Source organism: Camarhynchus parvulus, chromosome 1, assembly GCF_901933205.1.
Source record: "Camarhynchus parvulus chromosome 1, STF_HiC, whole genome shotgun sequence".
Classification (NCBI taxonomy): domain Eukaryota; kingdom Metazoa; phylum Chordata; class Aves; order Passeriformes; family Thraupidae; genus Camarhynchus; species Camarhynchus parvulus.
The window spans coordinates 2,324,728-2,349,881 of record NC_044571.1 but is presented as its reverse complement, the minus strand read 5'-3'; the positions used below and the strand labels follow the sequence as shown (position 1 = coordinate 2,349,881).

At 44.0% G+C, this 25,154-nt stretch overlaps 2 protein-coding genes across 2 annotated transcripts in view; one reads left to right on the top strand and one right to left on the bottom strand.

Annotated features, from left to right (window-relative positions):
• The window catches only part of HLCS (holocarboxylase synthetase), a 141,935-nt gene extending 135,139 nt beyond the window's left edge, over positions 1-6,796 (top strand). Inside the window, 1 exon segment of the mRNA XM_030970645.1 lies at positions 1,906-6,796. Coding sequence (XP_030826505.1) covers positions 1,906-2,074 — 169 coding nt within the window. The 3' untranslated portion in view covers positions 2,075-6,796.
• Positions 5,803-25,154, bottom strand: part of SIM2 (SIM bHLH transcription factor 2) — a 62,118-nt gene continuing 42,766 nt past the window's right edge. The window contains exons 8-11 of the mRNA XM_030970742.1: positions 19,112-19,259; positions 17,879-18,047; positions 16,726-17,134; positions 5,803-10,078 (exon numbers count right to left, since the gene is read on the bottom strand). Coding sequence (XP_030826602.1) covers positions 9,372-10,078; positions 16,726-17,134; positions 17,879-18,047; positions 19,112-19,259 — 1,433 coding nt within the window. The 3' untranslated portion in view covers positions 5,803-9,371. The remainder of the gene's footprint in view (positions 10,079-16,725; positions 17,135-17,878; positions 18,048-19,111; positions 19,260-25,154) is intronic.

Below are 25,154 nucleotides of genomic sequence, written 5' to 3'. Positions count from 1 at the left end.
GTAACTAGCTTGAGTTAAAGAATGCTTTCAGGTATTTTACATGTATCATCCCCAAACAAAGGCAATTTGGAATGATTTGGTTTGAGATGGATGAAGCTGCTGTACTTTGAGGAGGAAAAAACAATAGATTGTCTGGATTAACTCCCAACTCTGTCCATTCCACAAAAGGAAATCAAAGCAGGTAGAAAATGCTGCTGAAAGTCATTCTGTGTAAAGAACCAGTGAGGTGGGAAATGAAATATTCTGTTAGAGGGTGAAACCTTTCCTGTGAGGGTGCTGCAGCCCTGAGAAACCCTGGCTGCATCCCTGGAGTGCCCAAGGCCAGGATGGACACTGGGGCTGGAGCAGCCTGGGACAGTGGGAGGTGTCATGGTTGGAGAGAGATCAGGATGATCTTTAAGGTCCTTTCCAACCCAAACCATTCCACGATCCTTTTACTGATTCTGATGAGTCCTCTGAGGCAATTTTGATGCCCTGGAGTGGCTCCCTAGAACAGAGGCTAGACAAGATTAAGAGAATAGGAGCAGGTATTTATTAAAGGCTCCACAGATACACCTGGGGCACTCAGAAGCTCCCAGAGGCCTCACCCAAGCTGGACAATGGTCACCAGAGTTTCACACAATTATCAGTTTGGTCATTTACATATCAGGGATTAATTCTCCAGTTACAGCTTCAGGTAATGAAGTCATTCACCCCCCGTTTGCTCCCTCCCAATTCACTTTGGTTTGTATTTTCAGGGCCTGAGGCTGTGGGGTGTCCTTGGGTCTCAGGCCTAGGGGGATTGTTTTGTCTGACCAAAATGTGGAGACAGTAACTAACACTTTATAAGGAGTTCAGAATCATGCACGAAGGCAGTACAGGATTGGAAAAATAGAAAAGATAAAATCTTAAGGCATCAGTTTTAATTGCTCAGTGTGCATGAGTTTCTGCCTTGGTTTGGAGAGCCAGGTGTGTGCTAAGGCAGGCAGAAGCCTCCCCTGAAATGGAAAATGTAAACCCCCTCCCTCTGAATTGTTATTAATTTGAAATTAAGGCGCTCTCAGGCAAAGATATGGGAATAGGAACAACAGTTCTTTATTAGGGAAAAAAATTAAAATAAAATAAGAATGCAGTAACGCAAACCAACCCTGCCAGAGTCAGACCATGCCCTGCCCCCTGTGTGTCAGGGGGTGGCACAGCCCCATCCCATGGGGGCTCAGCCCTCCTGCAGTGCCAGCTGTGCTGCTGCTGCAGCAGGGATCCTGCACAAGGGGGGAGTTTTCCTCTGCAGCTCCAGGGCTGCTGCAGATGGGCCTGGGCTCCCTCTGGGAAGACCAGGTGTGAACTGTGGTGTTCACAGGGGTCCCAGGACGAGGGAAGAGATGAGAATGTTGACTCCATGTTTCAGAAGGCTGATTTATTACTTTATGATATATATTATATTTTTAAAAATTATATATATTATATAAATATATATATTATATTAAATTATATATATTCTATTAAAATTTTATATATTATATTAATTTTACTATATATATTGTATTAAAAGAAAATTATATATTGTATTAAAAGAAAATTATACTGAAGAATAGAAGAAAGGATTTCATCAGAAGGCTAGCAAGGAAAGGAATGGAATGATAATAAAATCTTGTGGCTGACCAGAGAGTCCGAGCCAGCTGGGCTGTGATTGGCCATTAATTAAAAACAACCACATGAGACCAATCACAGATGCACCTGCTGCATTCCACAGCAGCAGATAATCGTTGTTTACATTTCGTTCCTGAGGAGAAAAATCCTAGCAAAAGGATTTTTCATAAAACGCGTCTGTGACATAAAATATGTCTGAGATTCCCACAGCAGAACCCCCCCCAGCCCCACCCTGCCCGCCCAGCCAGGCAGGAGCTGACAGCCTCTCTGTTCCAGTGGGAAACAGGTGAGGCTCCGCAGCGTGGACGGCCCCATGGCCTGGATCGTTGGCATCGATGACTACGGATTCCTCCAGGTGCACCAGGAGGGCCGGGGCGTGGAGTCGGTGCACCCTGACGGCAACTCCTTTGACATGCTGAGCAACCTCATCGTCCCCAAGCACTGACAGGAGCTCTTTGGGACTGGCACTGTCGCCTCAGCCTGTGGAGGGGGACTCCAAGTTTTGATTTTCCCTTCTGATTTTCTGCTTTGCGTTTGCCGTGGGTAACGTCAGCGGCTGGGCAGAGGTGGTGATCTCACAGCTGAAGGCCTTTATTCTTTTCATTAACTTTAAAACACACCTCTGCTGCCATTCTTTGTAAGGATCTGTTCTTTGCAAGGAATATTTGTGGTGAGCAGAACGTTCTCCTCATTTACACCCTGTACTGGAGAGACTGAAATGGTTCAACATTTCCTTTGTTTTTTGGTTTCTGTGTGATTTAGCACAGTGCAGGACAATATTTACTTTTTTACTTTTTTGTTTTTGTTTCTGTTTTTTAAACTAAATTCTGTTTTTTTGTGTTGTCTGCACTAAAACCGGCTGGAACATCACATATTCCTGAATTGCTGGGATCACCACTGTGCTTAATTCCAGGTCTGAGTGAAGATCCTGATTTACAATAATTTACCAACCTGCGCTTCGATCTCAGGTCTGCAACTCTTAATGGCTGCCTAGAGTTTTTGGGAGAGTTTTCCATCAGCACTCCGGAGCTGTGCTGGGTTATCCGAGGGATTTGCACTCTGCTCTCCTCAGTCACCTGGATCTGAGTCAATCATCTCACCTGTCCTTTACATCATGGTTTTCCCAGGGGTTTCAGGAAGAAAACCCCACTGGAACAGTGTCACACCCAGGCTTTTGTAGAATCCCATCCCAGGGGATGGAACCCGTAATTAATTTAGAATTTAGTGGTAATTTTATCATTATCTCAGTGAAGCTAAGTGAATAAATAAAGGGAATAAATCAAATTCCCTGCTGCAAACAACTATTCCAGTGAGAAACAGAAATCACACCATTCCCCCATGCCCAAATTCTCTTCCACAGCCCTTTTGTCACCCCCTTTCCCAATCCAGTGTCTGGTTTTGCTACTAAGCACTGAAACCAAGAGCTTTAACCCCTGCTGACCTGGAAGCAGCTGATTTCCAGGTGGGGCGAGCAGCCTGGGAATTCTCCTGGAGCAGCCACTGGGAGCTTGGTGGGGTTTTCTCCCAAGGAGGTTTGGCCACCACAGCTCCCCAGACAATTCTGTGCCAGCCAGGATGGCCCCAGGTGTGATGTGGCCACCTGAATTTCTTTTTTTTTTTTTTCCATGGTGGATCAGCCAGATTGGAAATTCCAGAAAGGAAACTACTGTCTTCTAGCCAGAAATGGGGTTTTCAGGTTAAAGTTCACCTCATAAACAATCCAAACATTTTAGATTGTTTCAGCTCCAAAGCCAAGAAGTCTTAAAACAAGGAAACTTGTCTGTAATGGTAGTTTTGACCAATCCTCACATATTAGGGTTTAAGTGGTTTGGCAGCAAGAGTCGAAATTAAATTGTCCCTGTTAAATTTAGGATTTCATGCTCCATCTCACAGAATATTTGTCCTGATTGTCCAAACCCTGCTGGGGTTTTTTTCCCCCCCATGATCCAAATCACACGAGGCTGCACACCAGCATCTCCTAGAACTGCACACACACAGCTGTTAATTGCCATAATTAAAATGATGCACCAAGTTTGGCTTTTCCCCACCAGATGCTTCCAAAACTGCTTTGGGCTGAGAAGGTTTGGCAGCTGCCTTTGATATCAGAATTCAATATTAATGCCTATTGTAATCAACTGAAACTCAAGTCTGGCTTAATAAAGCTTCAATAAAAAGAAAAAACCATATTTATATATAGATTTGTAAAAAATGGGTGTGCACATGCACACTCACATCTTCCTGCTGCATCCTCATTTATTTTCTGCCTTCTCCTTCCCGAGCAAACTGCAGCAAAGCAGAGCTCTGGTGCTGCTTTTCCAACCACAGGGTTTTACAAACCTTCACCTTAACTCAGAATTTGTAGCTAAAACTGTCTCAGCTTTAGGATTTGCCTGTAGGGGTTGCCTTTAGGATTTGCCTTTTGGGTTTTGTTCATGTTCCACACAGACTGGGAAGTGCCTGGAGGGATCGAACAACCAGGTGGTGCCTCAGGCTGGGGCTTGAGTGGCTTCCTTAAAGAACTTCCTTTTCCCTTCACCAGGGACAAAAAAAGATGGGGAAAAGGATAAAACGTGGCAATTTTGGAAGGGCAGAATGAGTTTGTAAAGCTTCAGTGGCTGAGCAGCAGCAGAGGGGTTTTTTAGCATTTTTTAAATGCTGCAACATTTCCTGGTTGCTGTCGGTCCTTTTGTAGCTGCCTTAGTGATGAGCTGGTTCTGTTCTCACTGGGAATTGTCAGGTTATTCCCAAAATTTTTGCATTGGGAAGAAATTTGGAGTGGAATTTCCTTGCCACAAGGGCGAGCTGCCCAAACCTGGATGTGCCAGAGCACTGTGGGAGCCACTTTGCCTTTTCAGTGGCCTCTTCTGGTGTCTCCTGGATTTGGGTGAAGGATTTGTTGCTTTCTTTTGGGAAGAACCAAAAACATGGAGAATTCCCATGGGACAGAGAGCAGCTGGATGAAGTCCTTGTGGATGAATCCCCGGAGAAATCCCTGACCCTTTCTGGTAGAGTCTGACTCTTCCTCTGCCCAACGTGGCACGCCCAGAAAGCCCCAACAGTTTTGCAGGAAAATCCTGGTTTTCCTTGTTCTCCGTCTGTGACAGACAAATGTGGTGTGGGGTGTCCCTGGATGTGGGGCTGGGGAGATCCAGCCAGCTCCAGGCCCAGGAATAATGCCCTGAAAATGTTTCATTGCATTCAGCTGCCTGGATTAGTAAAACACCTCTTCCATTGTGAGGCTGAGGTCATATCTTAAACTATTTTCTTGATGAAGTGCTTTCAAAAAACTCATTTATTACCATGTCCCTACGCCCTTTTTTTTTTTTTTTAATTTTTTTTTTTTCCCTGCTGGGCTCTGGTAGAACATTTCTCATGGTGAAAACATTTGTGGGGGTTGTTTATTGATAGGAAAACGTCTGGGTGTGTTGGCACGTGTGTGAGTCCAGGGTGGGTCGTGCCCAGTCAGCAACAAAGCTGCTTCCAAAGGTTTGAAAAAGCAATAATGTACTTCACATTTCAGAGTCCAGGCAGCACATCCTGCTTCTAGTAAAGCTTTTATAAGACTTCAGAGCTTTTTTTTTTTTTTTTTTTTTAATATATCCAACAAATCAAGGGCTATTACCTGGAAATAATATTAAAGCGTTTAATTCTTTATGCTGCTGCTTCACCGTGCAAAAATTCGTTTCTTTGCTTTCTCCGATTCAGCTGCATCAGCAGCCTGAAAAAAAATTACTTTTTGCAACTACAGTCAAAATATCTGTCATGGGAAAGGTTTGTGCTGGTTCCTGGGGGTAACTGGTTTGATAAAAAACCATTTGCATGGCTGAGTGGTGGTGGGGATGCACTGCCTTGATCAGACACCAAAGAAATTAAATCTGGGCCCAGCGAAGGGCAGAGGTCAGAAAATGATGGAGAAAAAAGAGCTGCAGGGAGGAATTGTCAAGTGTTGAGTTTCTCATTAGTGATTCTGTGTTATTTGCATTTTCCAAGTGTCTTCATTTAAAATGCGACGTGGCAAAAATACAATAAATTTTTAAAACTCTCTGTGTGTTTTATAGTACATTAATTGTCAATATAAAACGTGTCACACTTTACATAAATTTTCAAATATGCACCATTGTCCTTTGTGAAATACTTTTTTTGTATTTTTAAAAAAAGAGAAATTCAACTTGGTTTTCCTTTGGCTACAGGATTTTATTAACATTTTAACAGTTTTGTTTTACATAATAAATAAGCAAAAATGCTTTACATTTTTAGGGAATACATATATAATTCTGAGCTTGAATAGGTTGGTTGGGTTGCGTGCTTCTTCACCTACACTTGCCAAATAGCTTTTATCTGCATCATATTAAAAAAAAAGCAAAATCTAACCTTCAGGAAAGAACTGGAATAACAACATTTCCTCTGTGGCATTTTTGAAGTGTGACTGAAATGCTGGAAAAAGAAGAATTTATGTCCTGTCTTGAGATTTCTGGAGAAATTCTGGCACTTTCAGTGATGAATTCCCCAATTTTGCACCTGTTGTGCTGAATTTCCTTAAATTACCTTTTTCAAATCCCAGGGCGCAGAGGGCTGGGGACAGGTCTGGGTCTTTATCACCTTGTTTTATTTCCATTGCACTGCTTCCAAAACTTGGAGACCTTTCACTGCGGGGTTCACTTTTCCAGCTTTACCTGGGTCTGGTGGGAGATTCCCTGACTGGCAAGGGGCTGGAATGAGATCTTGAAAGTCCCTCCCAACCCAAATCTTCTATGATTTTGGTAAAATATTCCCTCTTTCACTCTTTTTCTCCCATTTTCCATGATTTTCTTGCCAGTTCTGAACTTCCCCCAAGAGTTAAAATCTTGTGAAGTCTCACAACAAAGTTGTGGCTCAAATACTAAAGAGAAATGAGGTTATTTTTTATAATATATTTCAATTCACATTCCCCTTCAGTGCCATCTTTTTTTTTCATTATTAAAAACATTTTTCATTATTAAAACCACTTTTCATTATTCAAACACTGCCACTATGATGGCAGTGCCCTGTTCTGCACCGCAATTTTGCTGAGAACATCTGTAATTTAACTGACCAAAAAATCCTATTTTTCTCCCAATGTAATTTCCCCCCAGACAGGAACATGGAATTGCTGTTTAAATCTTGGGGAGTGGCAGGGGAAAAAAAAAATCCTTCCCACATTTGCTTTTGCCATCTTTTCTGCCACTTCCCCTGCATTATCAGCTGGGAGTTGTTAATTGGTTCGTTATTGCCTCGCAGGGAAATTTCCTGTGCCTGGGCATCACCTCCCCTGAAACACCTGGGGCAGAATGATGGAACACCTCCTCTGCTCGGGCTGCTGGAATAAAGCCTGGAAGTGGGAATAACAAGGTGGAAAAATATCGAGCTGAAAAAGATCAGCGGTGTTTTTCTCAAGCAAAAGCCCAATTTTTGTGTTTTTATAGCGAGCAGGACTTGCGGGAACACCCAAATGCAGCAGTGCCACTAATGAGGGAGAAAGTGCAGCAGGAGTGGTTGGGCATCAGGTTTCTTTTTAATGATGCCAACCGTGCCAGTGGCTCCTTTGTGGGGACGTGGCTTTAATTTAATTGAACAAAATGAACCCATAATTATCTTTTCATGGTTGGGGTCGTTTATGGGGAGCAGGGGCTGGGAGGGCTCTGAACCAACTGGGAAAGCAACTGGTGTCTCCTGCCTTTGATTTATGGGGTCAGCATGATCATAATCCACATTTACAGCTTTTCTGGAGACCTGCCAGCTTCTCCAAACTTAAGAGGTTACACAGGGAGTGACTGTGCTGGTTTGGTTCTGTTTGGGTTTTTTTTTGTAATCACTGATTTGGCTTTTTTTGTTCTGTTTAGCACAAAATGTATTTTTCATGCAATTGAAAACAACAACTGAGAGTGTTCAGCTCAAACATTCATTTTCAAGTGAATGTTAATTTGATAATAAAGGTTTCTCTGTTAACCTTTAATGGGAAGCAATGAAAAAAAATACTGAAAATTGTTGTCAAGCCTTTGCTTTTAAAGTATTTTTGTGTACTCAGAGCAATAAATATTCATACACAGAAGAAAATAACTTTATTTCTGTATTCTAATGGCAAATTCCCTGCCCATTTCAGGGGCTTGGAACTGCTGGATGAGCGTTAAGGTCTCTCCCAACCCAGACCATTCTGGGATGAATTATTGCTGCATAGAAAACATGGAGAACGTGGAATTTTAGGACTGAGTATTGCATTATGGTTTTTCTGACAAGGTGCAATCCATGAGCAAGGGTTTTTGTTTCCATAATCCACAAACCAGGAAAGAATTTTCTTCAAAGAATTATGGAATGGTTTGGGTTGGAAGGAAGCTTAAAGCTCATCCAGGGAACCTTCCACCATCCCAGGGTGCTCAGGGTTTTTCAGTGAAGTTCTCTTTAGAGTCTGATGAGAGAAAGTTTGAAAAATTCTGAATTAAGCTTGAATTGGGGTAAGAAATGGAGCTGAGTGAGATCTAGAGCCACATTTATTGTTTAGGGAGCCTTTTGTTGTTTTATCCACTCACAATGTTTGGGGAAATGGCTGAAAACCACCGTGGGCTGAGTGCTGTCAGTTAAATTCACACAGATCCATCCTCTGCAAAGAATTAAAAATAAAGGGGTGAAAATCTCTTCCTGGCTGGCTGGGCCAAATGTGAGTGCTTCAAATGTGCTGTTTGGGATTTGTGAAGTGCTCCAAGCGGGGAATTCCAGCCCTACCTTTGTGCTGACAACAGGATTTATGCTGGAGGAAGTTCAGCGTGTTAAGGGCTGGAATTTTCAAAGCTCACAATTCTGCCGGTAAGTTCAAAATAAGGCAGAAATGTTCATTATTCTCTTGACTATAAAGAAAACATTTCTGGTGCTGTTATTAAGATGTATTTGTGACTGGATGGGTTGAAAATCTGCACAAGCTTCCCCCAGGATACTCAGGGAAACACAGGATTTAGGAGTTTCCTTTTCTTGTTTGTGGGGAATTGGTTCCTGCTCCATAATTTGTCCCAATTTGCCATGACAAGACCTGTAACCCTGTAATACCTGTCTTTGTACCTATTAATTTGTCATATTGTCCCTTGTCAAGATAAATGGTGGTGGCAACAATCTCAGAACACTGAAATCTCTGTTAAATAAATCAAATGCACGGTTGATTTATTTAGTTTTAAAAATTTTTGGTAATTAATAAATAAGCTTTTTTCCCTGTTTGGGTAGGACAGCTGTGTTGTGGTTGTTCAAAATCACCACTCTCTCAACAAAGTCCATGTGTCAGGGGATTGGATGGAGAGTTGATGCGAGGTTTCACACAATTTGTCAAAAAAACCCTAAACTAGAATGCATATTTTATGATAATGATTTAAAAAAAAAATCTCGAGTTTATTTTAAGGAGGGGTCAAGGAAAAAAAAAAAAAGTTCTTCATATAAACCTCTGCATATAACACCTCTCATTTCCTTCTGCTGCACACTATAACATAACAAAAATAAGATCTGGAACTTGGCTTCTCCCTGGCACCAGAGCTGTGTCTGGGACACCGAAGCACGGCAGGGGATGGAGGGGACCTTCCTGGCCACCGGGACTCCTGGAACTCACTGCTTTTTGTCCCTCACTGCCCTCCAGCTTTGCTCAGTAAATGTCACTGTGTTTCCTCATGCTTTTCTTTTTTTTTCCTTTTTTTTAGCAAATCGTTACAGTTTGGCTTCTTCATTACACTCAGAACCCCCCTGTGCTACCGTCACCTGCCGTTGGCAATGATGACAGAAGTCCCAATGTAGTGGGGTAGTGCAGATTCCTTGTGGGTTTCTGGAGAGGAAGCCGAGGAGGGGCTTTGGTTTTTGTAAAGAAACGCGTTGACTTCCTCAGCGTTGTAGGAATAATTTTCCCCCACGTGTCCCGTGGCCGTGCAGGGGGAGGTTTGGAAGGCTCCGTGCTTGGCCAGCACGTGGTGGTAGTTGAGGAGCACGAAGGGGACCTGGCCTGAGGGCCTCACCTCCATCAGCCGCTCTCCGTCGGCCTCGTGGTCCAGCTTCACGCTCATCCTCTCGTCCAGCTCCTCCAGGCTGCCTGGGTGGTGGCTGATGTGCCCAAATTTGGGCTCTTTGACACAAATCCTCCTGCTCTGCTCGTAGACCGAGGGCACGGGCAGCAGGTGGCTCAGCTGTCCCACGGCCTTGGCCTGGCAGCACTCGGATTTGGGCAGCAGCGGGTTGGAGAAGGAGCCCTCGTTGATGGGCATTTTCTCTGGCAGGTCTCTGGTAAAAGCCAGCTTGTTCTCCTCTTTGATGAGGTGGGCGTGGGGCGGGATCCTGGGCTCTGTTTTGTTGTGTTTCATGAGGGAAGAGTCGTAGAGCTCCTCTTTGTAGCGGCCCGGCACGGGCGCCGTGCAGCTGGGGAAGGCCTCGGGCAGAGCGTCCTGGTTGTACCTCCTGTTGGACAGGGGCACTGGCAGGGGAAGGAAAACGTGTTAATTACTGACAACGAGCCTTTGCAGTAATTACAACTCACTGGCACGAACTTATCCTAGCTCAATTCAACCAAAGAAATGTTAGGAACTACAACGTGAAACCAAAAACTTTCCCCTGAAGTAAGCTCTTCTCAGAGATTTATCTAAAAGGTGGATTACATTGGTACCTATCAATCATTTCATTATTAAAATAGTGGAATTGTTTTAATAATGGAATAATAACCAGAAATAAACTGAATTTATTCTTCTTGTCTTTGTCCTTGCAAGCAGAACATCCAGCTCAGGGCTTGGACTCAATGGTCTCAAAGGTCTTTTCATTCTGCAGAATTCTGTTCATTCTGTAAATCATGGTATTTATTTGGGATACATTTAATATCTAGATAAGATATTAGAAGTAGAAGTAATTATCTATTAGAAGTAGATGTAATTATCTAATTAATAACATCTCTTTTTGATGCCCAGAGTGGGTCACGTTAAAGGCTTTGCTTTTTCTCTGAAAAGCTGACATCAGATCTTAAAAACATCTCTTGAAAAACAACACAAACACCTCTTCAGCAATGCTGGATCTCTGCTTTTGAGATATTCCCGTGTAATAAAGGTAGATAATGATAAAAATGCGGGTTATAACATTTTTCAACAGTGTGAGCCTAGGATGTCTATTCCAGCTTTTCCTCTTAAATATATTGAGCAGTCTCTTTTCTCCTCAGTTTCTGCGTGGCAACTGAACTCTTGAAGCAATTGGAGTTATTTTTACCATTTTCTGCTTGCCTTATGAAGCTTTTCCTTTCTGTACACCCCTGTCTACGAGCAGTGAGAGAAAAGGCCCCTGGTTTTCTCCTGTACCACATGAGTAATAATTTTTTTGCACTCTCCTATGAACAGTTTGTGAGTTAAACAGCTCCTCCAAGGCACATTTGGAAGTTTTATGTTAAAGGAAAAATGACACACTGAGCAAATTTCTCATGTTAGACCCAAACTCTTGTTTTGTGTGAGGTTCACTGGAAGCCCTGGACACTTAAGTGCCTTTTTTAAAATGGATTTTTTTGTTTTTCTAACAATTTTATTCAACATCTTAAAACTTTTGGAGTTCCCCTCTATTGGTTGCTGATGTAACCATGCCCATTAATAATTAAATATTCCCTGTGCTGTAATAGACTGGCAAAGCCTTCATGGATAACAGAAGAAGCAGAAATAGCTCAATTGTACCTTTTTTTAATATATATATATGCAGAGCTCCATTAATTTCAGAGGGAGTTGCACTACGTAATTAACACCAGAATTTAAACAGGAATCTGGTTCCAATTTCTTCTTCACCCTCCTAGAAACAATAACCTTTCAAGTTATTCTTTCCCTTTTCTATCTATACATTTTGTCACAAGAAGGAGAAGCCGAAGGAAGCTGAGTTCTCACCAGCTGGTGAAAAATGACCCTTTCAGATCACAAATCCAACCAGGGTTCAGCCACGTGCAGTGCTCAGATTTTAACTCCACATTTGGTGGGTTTTTTCCAGATTTTAACTCCACTTTTGGTGTTTTTATCGCAAAATAAATATAGATGCTGAGAGCTACTGACATATAAACAATAAATAATAAATAATCATCACCTTATCATGATCAGATATTCTGGGTTTAAGGTGTCCACAAGAGGGATGGATTTGTCCTCGTACACTTTGGAATATTTTCACTTTATGGCTCTTCTTTAATCCCTGAACAAAATGTTGTCCTTCTCTATTTCTAGAGCCCAAGAGAACTTGGAAGAAGCTGAGGCATCACAGCCACCAGCTGGCCTCTGCCTTGTCACCTTGAATTTTGTAATCTCCAATCCTGCTGGGGCAATTTAAAACCATTTTCCCTTGTCCTGTCACTTCCTACCCCTATAAAAAGTCCTTCTCCCTCGTTTTTATCAAACAAGGCAGAGACAGAACAGGTCTTAATACACCCCTACCCATGAAAAATATTTTTAGATTATCTCAGTCTGTGCTTGTCCTGGTCTGAACCCTAATTTCAAATCACCCAGAGCATGGGCTGATTGTTCTCCATTATTCTCCCTCAAAAAAACCAAAGGTGAGACAAAATGTCTCTTTGTCTCACGGGGAATTCCCTTTGCAAAATGTCATTTCTTTCTTCCACTGGGCACTGGCTAAACCTGGGGAGGTTTTTTCCACAGATTTTCTATTTTCTTCCTCACTTCCTGAGTTTTGGCCTGGCTGGTGGCTTCACACGGGTGGCTCAGGAGGCCCAACAGCACCACTGAGTGACCAGCAGCTCCTGTGGCGCCCACAGCAGCAATTTCAAGGGTAAAAAGGAAACTTCTGACTAAAAACACAGTTGCCTTCACTGAAATGATTTTTTTTTTTTTTTATGGTGACTGGGCCAGCTGGGAAAAAAGTGGAAGAAGCTTCAAAACCAGATCCTGAAGCAGAAACATCTGATTTGCAGGCAGTCGTATCTGCTACGTGCTTCTTCAGAGCTTTGATGGCTTGGCACCATCGTCCTCCAATCTCTGATCTCTCCAAAAGGAGCTATTTTCCATGGAGAAAAATGTCTTTGGCCCACGGGGTTTTTGGCAGCTGCTGCCCTGGATGTGATGTGGAATGGCCCTCGCCTCCAAGCCGGCTGCCAGATGTCAGATTTGGCTTTGCCTTTGGATCGAAGATGATGATGCTAAGCAGATCCTCCCTGCTTTGAAGCTCCCTGGCTGTCAGTTCTCCAGTGAGCCACTGGAAAAAAGCAGCACTTGGCAACCTAAGGGAGATCAGATGCAAAAATCCAAAAAAAACCAAAAAAAAAACCCCAAAAAAAACCCCCCCCAAAAAAGTGGCTTCTAAAGGTTCAGAATTCAGCAAAAGTGCAACAGCGCTGTTGAAACAAGGCTGAAAAAATTGGGTGGAAATCCTGTCTGTAGGGGAAGCTCTGTTTTCTTTGCCCCTTTTGCCCAGGCCTGAGTTTGACCATATTTTTTCCTCAACACAAAGGAAATATGTCTATATTTCCTTTAAAAAGAAAAAGTATATTTTTTTTATACAACTTAAAGCGCTTTTGCAGAGAATTAATTGTAGCAAGCCAATTTTCATCCAATCCCCAATAAATATCCATAATAAATATCCATCAAAATGTATCAAAATGCTCAAAAAAGAAACCCAAGTCTCCCAACTCCAGCAGCAAAACCTTCAGTGGAAGCAGGACCAGAAATAAGAACTGCTGGAATTGCAGCTCCGTTTTCCTCCTGGTGGAGAAATGGTGATGTGGGATGAGATTGAAAAGTAGCAGCAGTTCCTTGCAGGTTTTTTATTGGGATTTGGGGTTTTTTTTTACCCTATTCCTGCAGATTTACTGGGGATAGGCAGGATTTACTTAAGTCTTTATCCTCATCCTCAAAATATGTAGGTCTTTCGAGGGGAGTTTTGGGGATTTTTTTTGTTTGTTTGTTTGGGGGGTTTTTGTCCTTTTTTGGTTTTTTGGGGGGTTTTTGGTGCGTTTTTTGTTTTGTTTTTGTGTGTGTTTTTGAGGGGGTTTGGGTTTTTTTGGGGTTTTTTTGAGGCTGGGGTTTTTGGTGGTGATGGTGGGGTTTTGGGGTTTTTTGGGTTTTTTTGAGGGTGGGGTTTTTGGTGGTGGTGGTAGGGTTTGGGGGTTTTTTGGGGTTTTTTTGAGGGTGGTGGTGGTGGGGGGGGGTTTGTGTTTATTTTGGTTTTAGTTTTTTCCTTTTTTTTTCCCCCACAGCATCTTCAGAAAGGACAAAACCATTTCCTATTTTTGGTCTAAAACTCCTCCTTTTCCCCCACAGTCCACAGGAGCAACCAAAGGAAACAGCAAATTAGCGGAGCACGAACTAAGGAAAAGGATTTAACCTGCTCTGGGCTGTGAGAGGAGCTTCCCTCTTGCTCATTTTCAGCCTAACCACAGAAAAGTGAAATAAAATGCTGCTGGCAGTGAGGTGAGGTCCATCATGGGTGAGGTCAAACCATCCTGTGAAGGACAAAACCCCAGACAGAAATTACTTGTTCCTCTGTGGGAAGCACATTTGAGGTCTGATTCCATCTTCTGTCTGATGCAGCAAGCTCAGCTTTGAACGTATTTATATTTAAATATATTTATATTTTAATATTCCCTTTGGATCTTGGATATCTACACCCATAAGTGAATAAATTCTTGATTCTGGTACCCAAGAGCCTACCTAAAATGGTACCCTGGAGAATAACTATTTTTTAAATTTAAATTTATTTAAAATAATTTAGTTTTAATTTTTTTTAATTTTAAATTTCCACTACTGCTTCCTCCATTCAAAGAAATGAGGGTTTCCATCTGAGTGCACAGCAGTACCTCAGTCCTCATCAGTGATTTTTAATTAATGAAAATTATGAATGCAGAGGGATGTGGATGGGATCCAAGCATTGGCTCTGGATTGGAAAGTGATGAAGTGGAATTCTGCTTGAAGGGGTTTAATGAAGGATTTCCTGGGAGTTCTGCATCAGCTGAGCTGAATTCTGCACTTGTTGATGTTCTCTGACACTTTCAGATACACCTTAAATCACAAAAGAACTCCTATATTTAATAAGATTGAATAAACTCAGATGTGGTGGGGTTTTATTTATTTAATTTTTTTTTTTTTTTTTTTTGGGCATGTTTTTGTGACAGGTTTTTGTATAATTCTCACAGTTACTTCCAAGGCTCATTCATGAAAGCAGTTAAACTCAGAGTCATGTTTGGCTTGAAGGGGAAGCTGGGTCAGGGGAGTAATTAATGCTATTAATTGAGTTAAAGATACTTGACACCATCCCAAAATAGCCTGAATTGCCAGAGTCTGGTTTGTCCAAATATTTTTGTTGCTTTAGCTGATTAACATTGTTTCTTGCCCGTCACGACTTGATTCAGTCTCATTTTGGAGTTGGGGCAGCTGTGAGATCAGGAGTGTTTGAAATGAGAGAGAAATCTCTGCCAAAACCACTGCAAGAAACCCTGTTCTGGTTGAACACACTGGAAATAAACAAGTTGGACAAGATGATCCCAAGAAGTCCCTTCCAACCCTAATTATTCCCTGGTTCTGTGATTAGAGGGTATTTTGAGCAGCTTTACATTTGGTTGTGTTAGAATTTTTCAAGGTTATTTCTTATAGAGAAGTCAATGCCTTTCCTCAAAGAATTTCTATCCCTGACCATCTGTACAATAAAAAAATGCAGGTGGTGGGAGACACTTTCAAATTCAGAATTATTATCAAGAAAAGCAGAATTATCCCTCTGTAGGGTAAAGGCATTCAGGGTAGCTTTGTGCTGAGAAAGGACAAGCTTCAATTTTTATGGGAATAGATGGTGTTTATTTTAATTTCTGTGTTAAAATTATCAAAAATTACTGTGGAGGTCAAGTTTCAATCTGGCTTCAGCCGTGACTTACCTGAGAAATTCCACTTAAATAACTCTGAGAGTGCAAAACAAGAGGATAAATTGTGTCAGTACTGAAGGAGAAGGTATCACTGTGCTGCTCTGAAAGTGATTTTTGTGAGAGCATTTTGTCAGCTGAAGCTTTGATAATATTCCCAGTCCAGTGCTGACGGAAATGGGAAGAAGGAACATGGGAATACCATAAATGTAATGATTGTTACACTTCACTGCCTCTGATTTTCTGTGTTTCCTAAACTGATGCATCAGGATTTCAGCTTTTCTTGTTTTCCAATCCTGTACTGCCTTAGTGCATGATTCTGAACTCCTTATAAAGTGTTAGTTACTGTCTCCACATTTTGGTCAGACAAAACAATCCCCCTAGGCCTGAGACCCAAGGACACCCCACAGCCTCAGGCCCTGAAAATACAAACCAAGGTGAATTGGGAGGGAGCAAACGGGGGGTGAATGACTTCATTACCTGAAGCTGTAACTGGAGAATTAACCCCTGATATGTAAATGACCAAACTGATAATTGTGTGAAACTCTGGTGACCATTGTCCAGCTTGGGTGAGGCCTCTGGGAGCTTCTGAGTGCCCGAGGTGTATCTGTGGAGCCTTTAATAAATACCTGCTCCTATTCTCTTAATCTTGTCTAGCCTCTGTTCTAGGGAGCCACTCACAGAATTCCCAGAATGACCAGGTTGGAAGAGATCTTCAAGCCCATCGAGTCCAGCCCAGCCCCAGCAGCTCAACTGAGCCCTGGCCCCCAGTGCCACATCCAGGCTTTGTTAAACACACCCAGGGATGGGGACTGCACCACCTCCCCGGGCAGCCATTCCAGAACTTTCTCACCCTTGCTGCAAAAACCTTTTCCCTGCTGTCCAACCTGTATTTCCCTTGGTGCAGCTGGAGGCTGTGTGCTCTGGCTGTGTCAGTGCTGCTGGAGAAAGAGCCCAGCCCCAGGTGAGCACAGGCACCTTTCAGGAGCTGTGCAGAGTGATGGGGGCAGCCCTGAGTCTCCTTTTCTCCAGGCTGAGCAGCCCCAGCTCCCTCAGGGGTTCCTCTCAGGGTTTGTGTTCCCAGCCCCTCTCCAGCCTCGTTGCCCCCTCTGGATGTGTTCCAGCATCCCAATGTCCTTCCCAAACTGAGGGAGGCATCCAAGGCACCAAAACCATTTTTCAAACCGCGGACACAAATCCTCCCCATCCACCGCGCGGCCCAGCTTTTTCTCCTGGCTCAGAGCGACACCCACCTTCATAACTCTGGGCAAGGTTGTGCCTGATGATGTTCACTGGCTGCTCAGGAAGGCTTTTGGAGGGTGACTGGCTGCTGGGAACCAGGGAGTTGGCGTAGTGCCACTGGCACTCGCCGTTGGTCTGCAGCGCGCCCAGGAAGAACCGCGCCACCTCGCAGGGCGCCCCTTGGGCCTGCCCGAATTTTGCCGGCAGCATTTGCTTCTTGCCACTGAAGACGTGGGAATCCACAGGGAAGTGTCCATAGTGGTAGGAGAAGGGCAGGCTGTAGGGAGGGGCGTACAGGAGCTCGCTGCTCTCTGAATGGAAGTTCTGTTCCTGAAGGGCGGCGGCGCTGGCGGCGGGGCTGGAGCGCCAGCTCCCCACCTGGCTGCATTCCAGTTTGTCTGCTTGGAACGAGCTGTATTGCTGGGGGAAAGAGGGGGAAAGGAGCAGGGAAGAGAGTTAAAGGAGGAACTTTTGTAGGAAAGTACAGGACATGTCAGACAGGCACCCAGAGCTGGGCCTCGCTGGCTCAAGGGACGGACTGAGCGATGCGTTTGAATTTCCTTTCTTCGCGACTTTGCCTTCACATGGGAACAAAAAGCCTGCTTTGATTTGATTTTGGCAGTTCAGTTTTACAGAATCACAGGATTAAGGCTGGAAAAGCCCTCCCAGCCCACGGAGTGCCAGCTGTGCCCAATGCCCTCCTTGTCCCCAGCTCTGAGTGCCACCTCCAGGTGACACCAGCAGGGATGGGCACTGCAAAGCTCCCTGGGCAGCCCCTGCCAAGGCCTGAGCTCCCTTTCCATGCAGAAATTCCTCCTGACATCAAGAACTCCACACACCAACAGTAAATGACAGATTCTACACCAGCAGAGATTTTCACAGCACAATTCCAAGTACAGGATTTTCTTCTTTTTGCCAAGAAAGGACATCGTGGTTGAAGTGCTTCACACACTCCATATCCCAAAGGTTTTGCATCACTTGCCAGAGATGCTTTGTGCTACCTCTACTTTCCACCCCAAGGAAAAGGATCTAATTTTATCCTGCTTTATGAGGGATTTCCTGGGGTGGACAATCCTATAGTTTGTTTTATAGTAAATTCAGTCCTGGATTATCCCAAGCACTCTGTGAGAACAACTGGTAATTAAATATTGCTGGAAAATTTACCTGTGGTGGGTAAGGTGTTGTTCTGAGTTTTGCCTTCATTTTATTACTTTTGGGTTTTACTATTTTCCTTGTTTCCTGCGAGGTAGGTACTGAGTTTCTGCATGAAAACTGTGACTTGGAAATGGTAACCTGGTCCAGTGACAACTGAAGTTCCTTGTACTCAATATCTCTGCAAAAGAACAGCCCAGTAAATTAAAAACAGAGGAAAACCCAAACTAACTCCTGTAAAAATACATGTTAGTGTTCACAAGGCTTGAATTTTCACTCTTCCAAGATTTTCACTGAGTCTGGGGATGTTAGGAAGCAGAGAATCTCATGGGGTGACCTCATTCCCATGCAATACTATTAAAAAATTCCACTGGGAATCACATAAACACCTTTGGATGAAGCGTCCCCTCTCTCTGAGCCTGAGCTGTATCATCTTCCCTCAGCCATCCCTGCCTCCCTATGGTTTGGAATCATGGAAAGACAGAGTTCAATTAATCTGTCTCCTGCTCAGCCAGGAATTGGTCTCTGCCCTGAGGAAAGGAAAAGGAGCAACGTTCCTCCCCTGTCAGCAGTGTGTGCTTGTACCTAAACCACACAAGCTGCAAGGTTGGTTTTGATCAAAAACTCACAGAATACTCAACTTTGGAAGAGATCTTCAAGCTCATTCAGTCCCACCATGACCCAGCAGCACCAGCATCACCCCAAGGGCCCCATCCAGACTCCTCCTGAATAATTCCAGAGAGAGTGACCCCACCTCTTCTCCTAGGCAGATCATCCCAAAGCCTGACCACTCTCTCAAAGGAAAAAACCCTTCTAATCTCCAAGCTGAACCTGTCCTGACAAAATTAAGGCCATTTCCTCTCCTCCTTTCCCTTGGGACACGGCAGCAGAGCCCGACCCCCCTCCCTGCCCCTCCTGTCAGGAGCTGTGCAGAGCACTGAGGTCCCCCCTGAGCCTCCTTTGCTCCAGGCTGAGCCCCCCAGCTCCTTCATGAGATGTTTCCCAGCCCCTCCACCATCTCCATTGCCCTTTCCTGGACAAGATGAAGATCTAGATAATAATGATAATAACTAACACAACAACGTTTTCACTCAGCTAAAGAGATGAGATCACACAAACACAGAAAGCCGCAAGACGCAAGCACAGAACAACACCGGAAGACACAAGCCAAGAAACCCTGGCAGATTTAATCATTAATGAGTCAATTAGTGAGAACAGGTAATGGTACAAAGTATTTGGACTTACGTAAGGACATAATTGACACTCACTATGCAGTGAGGCCGTGACGAACGGCTGTTGTGCACGATGGTGGCGTAGCTCTGCACCCACACCCAGCCTCCCTGCTTGGACAGCAGCCGGTAGTACTTGGTGGTCACTTGGCCTTTCACCAGCACTGGGAACACAAGCAAAAGAAATTTTTTTTAAAATTCACTTTTTTGGACTCATAACCTCTTCCTGGAGAGGTTTATTTGCAAGGCAAGTGCTTTTCTCCCTCACGAAATCACAGAATTAATGATGTTGGAAAAAAACCTTTCAGATTTCTGAGTCCAACCTATGTTCTAACACTCTCCTTCCTCTTCCTTCCAATTAACTTTAAATAATGCCCCACAAAATTACCTATCCTGCCCCTTTCTATAGATTCATAACACCAGATTATTATTTATATAAAATTTGGAGAGCCCTAAGTTTGTCCAGCCTATGTCCTAACACCCTCCTTCCTCTTCCTATGTCCAGCCTATGTCCTAACGCCCTCCTTCCTCTTCCTCCCAATTAACTTTAAATAGCCCCCTACAAAATTACCTATCCTGCCCCTTTCTGTAGATTCATAACACCACATGATTATTTATATAAAATTTGAAGAGTCCTAAGTTTTGTCTTCCTTCTTCTCTGGGCCACCTACGGTCGCATTCTTCACAAACCCTGCTTTAAAATTTCTAACTGCAGAAGAAAAGTTCGAGGCGGCAAAAGTATTTTGAAATGGACACAATTCTTTTGAAAGAACGAGAGGAAATGGCCTCAAATGGCACCAGGGGAGGTTCAGGGATTGGGGTGGGAACTGCATGATCCTGAAGGTCTCTTCCAACCCTGAGGTTTCTGTGATTTTGAGATTTTTTTTCCAAATTATTTGGAAGCACTTCTCTCATAGCTTGACAGATTATCATCTATTTTATTCTGTGGTGGTTTTTTTCCTCTGTAATCATGAAGGTTGATTTTAAAGGGTAAAATTAAAAAAACTCTTTGATTGTGAAGTACCCAAACAAAGACAATTTATTTACAGACAAGTACAGAGAGGGGAATCAGATATTTGATAAATTCACAAGCCATGTAATCCTCCCTGAGCTATTCTGGATCCTCTGTGAACAAGGATATTTTGGCAGGAGGCTGTGCTGTAACAGGAGTTGTGCAGCATCTCTAAATATTTAATCCAACCACAAATATTTCTGGTTCAGTGCCAGGCCTTTATCTCAGGATTCACTAGAAGACAATGCCCAGCCTTTGAAGCTGGTTCTTCTCTTGTGTGGCCTTGGATCATTTCTCTGGAAACTCCATCTTCTGACTCTCCTATACAGTTATTTATTGTAAATCAGGGAATCATGGACTGAGCTCGCTGCACAGATTGTGTTCAAAAAAAAGTGGGCAAAGGCAGAAATTCCTTTATATAAATATGATTAAGAAATGGAATCTGAACCTGCTCTCTGTCACTTTAAAACCATTCCCATTGTCCTGTCCCTTTTTTCTGTCACTGACACAGCCAGAGCACACAGCCTTGAGCTGCACCAAGGGAAATACAGGTTGGATAGCAGGGAAAAGGTTTTTGCAGCAAGGGTGAGAAAGTTCTGGAATGGCTGCCCGGGGAGGTGGTGCAGTCCCCATCCCTGGGTGTGTTTAACAAAGCCTGGATGTGGCACTGGGGACCAGGGCTCAGTTGAGCTGCTGGGGCTGGGCTGGACTCCATGGGCTTGAAGGTCTCTTCCAACCTGGGCATTCTGGGAATTCTGTGAATTTTGCCCATATAAAAAGTCCCTCTCCTTCATTTTCATCCATGTCCTCACTGGAAGACTCAGTGAGGTCTCCCACAGTCTGGAGCACATGGGCCACCTCTCTGGGCTGCCTCCTCTCCTACCCATTGCACATCCCAATATATCTAAACTTTCCTTCAATTCCAGTTTATCTCCCAAAGAAAATCAGGCTCTTACAAAATTGACAGGTCTTTCTGGAAGTGTCAATTCTTCCATTTTAGGATGAGGTACCTCTGTGTTCAGAAGGCAACAAAATGAACATCTAAAACTGTCTGCAGCTCCGATCTTTGCTTTCTGGGACAGAGACGGCACTCAGGGAGGGGCTGGGGCTGGGCCTGGAGGGATTTAGGTTGGATTTTAGGGAAAGGTTCTTGCCCAGAGGGTGCTGGCACTGCCCAGGCTGCCCAGGGAATGGGCACGGCCCCGAGGCTGCCACAGCTCCAGGAGCCTTTGGCCAGCGCTGCCAGGGATGCCCAGGCTGGGCTTGGGCAGGGCAGGGCTGGCACTGGGGGATCCCTGTGGGTCTATTCCCACTCAGGAATTCCATCATTCCATGATCCTGCAAGACATTCAAAAACCCACTCTCCATGGTGGTCACCAAGCCACCACTCTTTGGGGTTTCAAATCTCTCTTAGGTATCAGCTTTTTGCCTCATTCTTGTTGGTGTTTGTTCCACTCCTACATTTCTACATGAAATTCTTTATGGGAGGAGGGTGTGCATGATTAAAAAAAATCACGATGAGTGTGTGTGTAAGTGTGTAAACACACCTAGAAAATATAAAGACATTTGTATTTTTTAAGTGCAATTTTTCACTGCAAGTTGAAAGTTGTGGAGTGGCTACTCAAAGCTTCTGTTCTAACAATATTAATAATTGTCTCTATGCCACAGTTTTACTATTTCTGAGTGTTCTGTAATTGTGGATGGTGCTCTGTAGCTGTGCTGCCCCATGACTGGAAGTGTCCAAGGCCAGGTTGGGCAGGGCTTGGAGCAAACTGGGACAGTGGAAGGTGTCCCTGCCATGGCAGGGGGTTGGAACGAGATGATCTCCAAGATCCCTTCCAACCCAAACCATTCTGTGGTTTTATGATTTGGTGATTCATTCTAAAATCCAAATGGTCCCGTTCCAGGAAATGATCTTTACATTTCAGCACAGGCCATGTAACAGGTAATGCTTGGAATGTGGTCTGGGCTTTCAGAACTAGGTCTTTGTGCTGGTTTAATGAGCACATTTTCCTTGAGTTCAAATTGCTTTGCTGCACTCAGTCTTCCTAAAGAGAAATTAATGCTGTCATGGATCACTAACTATAACAAAGTTCTTCCGTGTGCTTTGGGACTACTTTTGGCTTTCCTCCTCTCTCGCTGATTTTTTTTTAAATCCCTCTTTTAGCTCTGCAGTTAAGACAGTGTTTGAAAAGATGTGAAAACCACTGAGGGCTACAGCGTTCAGCTTTCCTTCCTAATTATGTGGATTAACCAGTATTTCTCTGGGGATGGGGGAGGATTTTGTGTCTCCTGATTTTTTAGCAATCTGGGGAAAGTCTGACCTTGGCTGAGGGACAGTAAGTGAGACAGTGAGTGAGCTCAGCTTCCATCTGGCTCTGTGCTCAGCTGCCCTGTTTGATGCTGAAAAGGAAACCTCAGGAATGGGAGTGAGGCAAATCCACCAGGCAGACAATCTGTGCAGGCTCAGACTTCTTGGTGGCCTCTGCTGCAGCCCAAGGGGGAGGATCCTGTGGCTTTCTCCTCTGGATGTGCCCTCTGTGACTGGGTGTTCCAGGGCTCTGCCTCGCTCCTGGTCTCACAGGGGAGCTGGGAAAGGCTCTGGGCTCTCAGACAGGACTATTTTGAAAGGCTCCACCAGGCTCCCAGGCGTGTGGCTGGGAGTTCCCAGGCTGCACTGAAGGATAGCGCTGCAAGAAATGGATTTCTTGGTTCCACACTGGCAGCAGATCCCGGTTTAGCTGCCCTGGCATGTCATGGGCACGGCCCCTGGGCAAGGCACAGTGCCCAGCAAACTCATACTTTCTTCTCAGACCTCTGAAAACCTGGTGCTGCTCTGCCAGGAGGTTTGAGTGCTGGCAAAGCAGAGGCAGACCCAACACCAGAGGTGGTGGAACTGAGCTTTTCTGTGAAATAACCCTACAAATACATAGGGTGACTTCCAGGGAGCAGCAGAAGGGTTTGGTGGGGACACCAGCTGGGCTGGGCCAAGGCACCGAGGAGACCTGAACCCTGTTCAAGTTCCTGTGGGGAAAGCAGGGATGTTGCAACACATGGGATGCCCAAAATCCCCCTTAAAATGGTACAAACAAAAGGATTTCTCTGAGGGCACAAAGATATTTTGTCTGTACTGGAACTCTGACCTGTGTTTTAGAGTGCAGGATCCTCGGGCAGGGCCTCCTTATTTGTGTGGCCACATTTCAGGGCAAACACTGTGAGTATGAAAGGGGCTCTGGAAATAAATAACACAGCTTCAAACAGCAGAAGTGTTTTGCTGGAGCTGGAAGCCAATCAAATGTTTCAAACAGGAAATTCTCTTTGCTGCCAGCGCACCTTAGGCAAATATTCACATCTACATTTCCCTCCTAGCTTGATGTTCTTGTCCTATCCCTCCTAACTTGTTCCCCTCACTCTTTCTTTTGTTTTATTCCCTGTGCTGCCTCACTCTGAGTTCAGCTGCTTCAGGGCTTCAGTTTGGGATTTTTTTCCTCTTAAAAAAAGCAAATGGTTATCCTAGTTCAGGGTTGCTTATATATTTTTTCCCCCTTAATACCCTTATTAGGTGTAAGATGTTTCTCTTTGGATTTCTGCATCAGGTGACACTTCATCATCAGATTGCTTTATAGAATGGTACAACAAACCTGCCAGCCTTTCACTGCTCATGTTCCTGAGACATTTGCTGATGGATGCTGGGGGAGCTCTCACAGTGCTCCCCAGAGGGACTTTGTGCACTTTACATCTGGTTTAATAATTCCCATTACTTGGTATTCCAGCCATGACCCTGCACTGTTCCCCCTGCTGCCCAAGCATTACTCATTATTTTCTGCTTCTTGGGATTTATCTGCTTTCATAAATTCCTATGCATGGCTCCCATTTTTCTTCTGTTTTTAAAGTTTACAGTAATTTATCTTTAATCTGCAGAGCTGCTCTTAGAATCCTATTTGGCTGAGGGATTTTTTCTTTTCCTTGTGGAAGGATGCGGTGGGTAATTCAGCGAACATGATTTGTCTCTTCATTTAAAACTCCAGTCGTACATGGATCAAAGTGGCAGCCACAGAATTATCCACCCTGCTACTCTAAAGTGGAAAACTGTTTTCCAGAGGTGATTGTGGCTGTGGTGGCATCATCTCCCTGCTGGTTGATGAAGGTGTTTCAAACAGTCTGGTGGAAATACTGAGTTTATTCTGAACAGGTCAGCAGTCACATCCACATGCAGATGTCACCACTACAGGGAGAGTGTCCCCGACAGGATTTTCCATGCGCCCTGGTCATTCTTTTTTCCAGTTCTCAGCAGCCCAGAGTGTTCAATAATGTTTTGGTAAATCTGAACTCGCTGTTAAAGATCAGGTTTTGCTTTCCCAGGTGCAGCACACCCTGCCCCTGGCGGAATTCAGCGCTTGCAATTTCAGCTTGGACTTGCCAAACACAGCTACAACCTCCTTGGGATTCCAGATCCTCACCAGTAGCACACACTAAGAGAAGAAGGAAGCCTAAAAGAAGGATTTGACTCTGGCTGCTTCCAGCCTACAGGAGCAATCTGGAAAAAAAATTCCCTGACGTTGGTTTTTGGATGTCATCTTTGCCTCTTATGGGTTGCAGCAAATGGAGCCAAATCCAGAGTTCAGCCATTCCCTCAATTTGCTTTTCAAATTAATGTGCTACTGAATGAACTCCTTCCCAGATCCAGATGTTTGAAGATATGATTAGTGACTCTGTTGGAAGATGGGAAATTCTTAAATGTGTCATTTTTTTCCTGACAATCCATTCTCCGAACCTCATCCACATGCTCCTAATGAATGTCCCTCCAAGGAGTTTTTGGGATTGCATTCCCTTCAAACACAGGATGATTATTACTAACATATTTCAGAGGAATGCAGAGCTGCTGCAGAGTTTTTGTTGTAACAGCAGAGGCTAGTGAAGTTCAGAATTTCCCCTCTCATTTACTTGCTCTTTAGGTTTTCTTTTCCTTCAAGCAATCACCATCCAGAATTAATTCCAAATATTCAAAATAGCCTGGATCCCCTAAGTACAAAAAAATTGGCCAGAT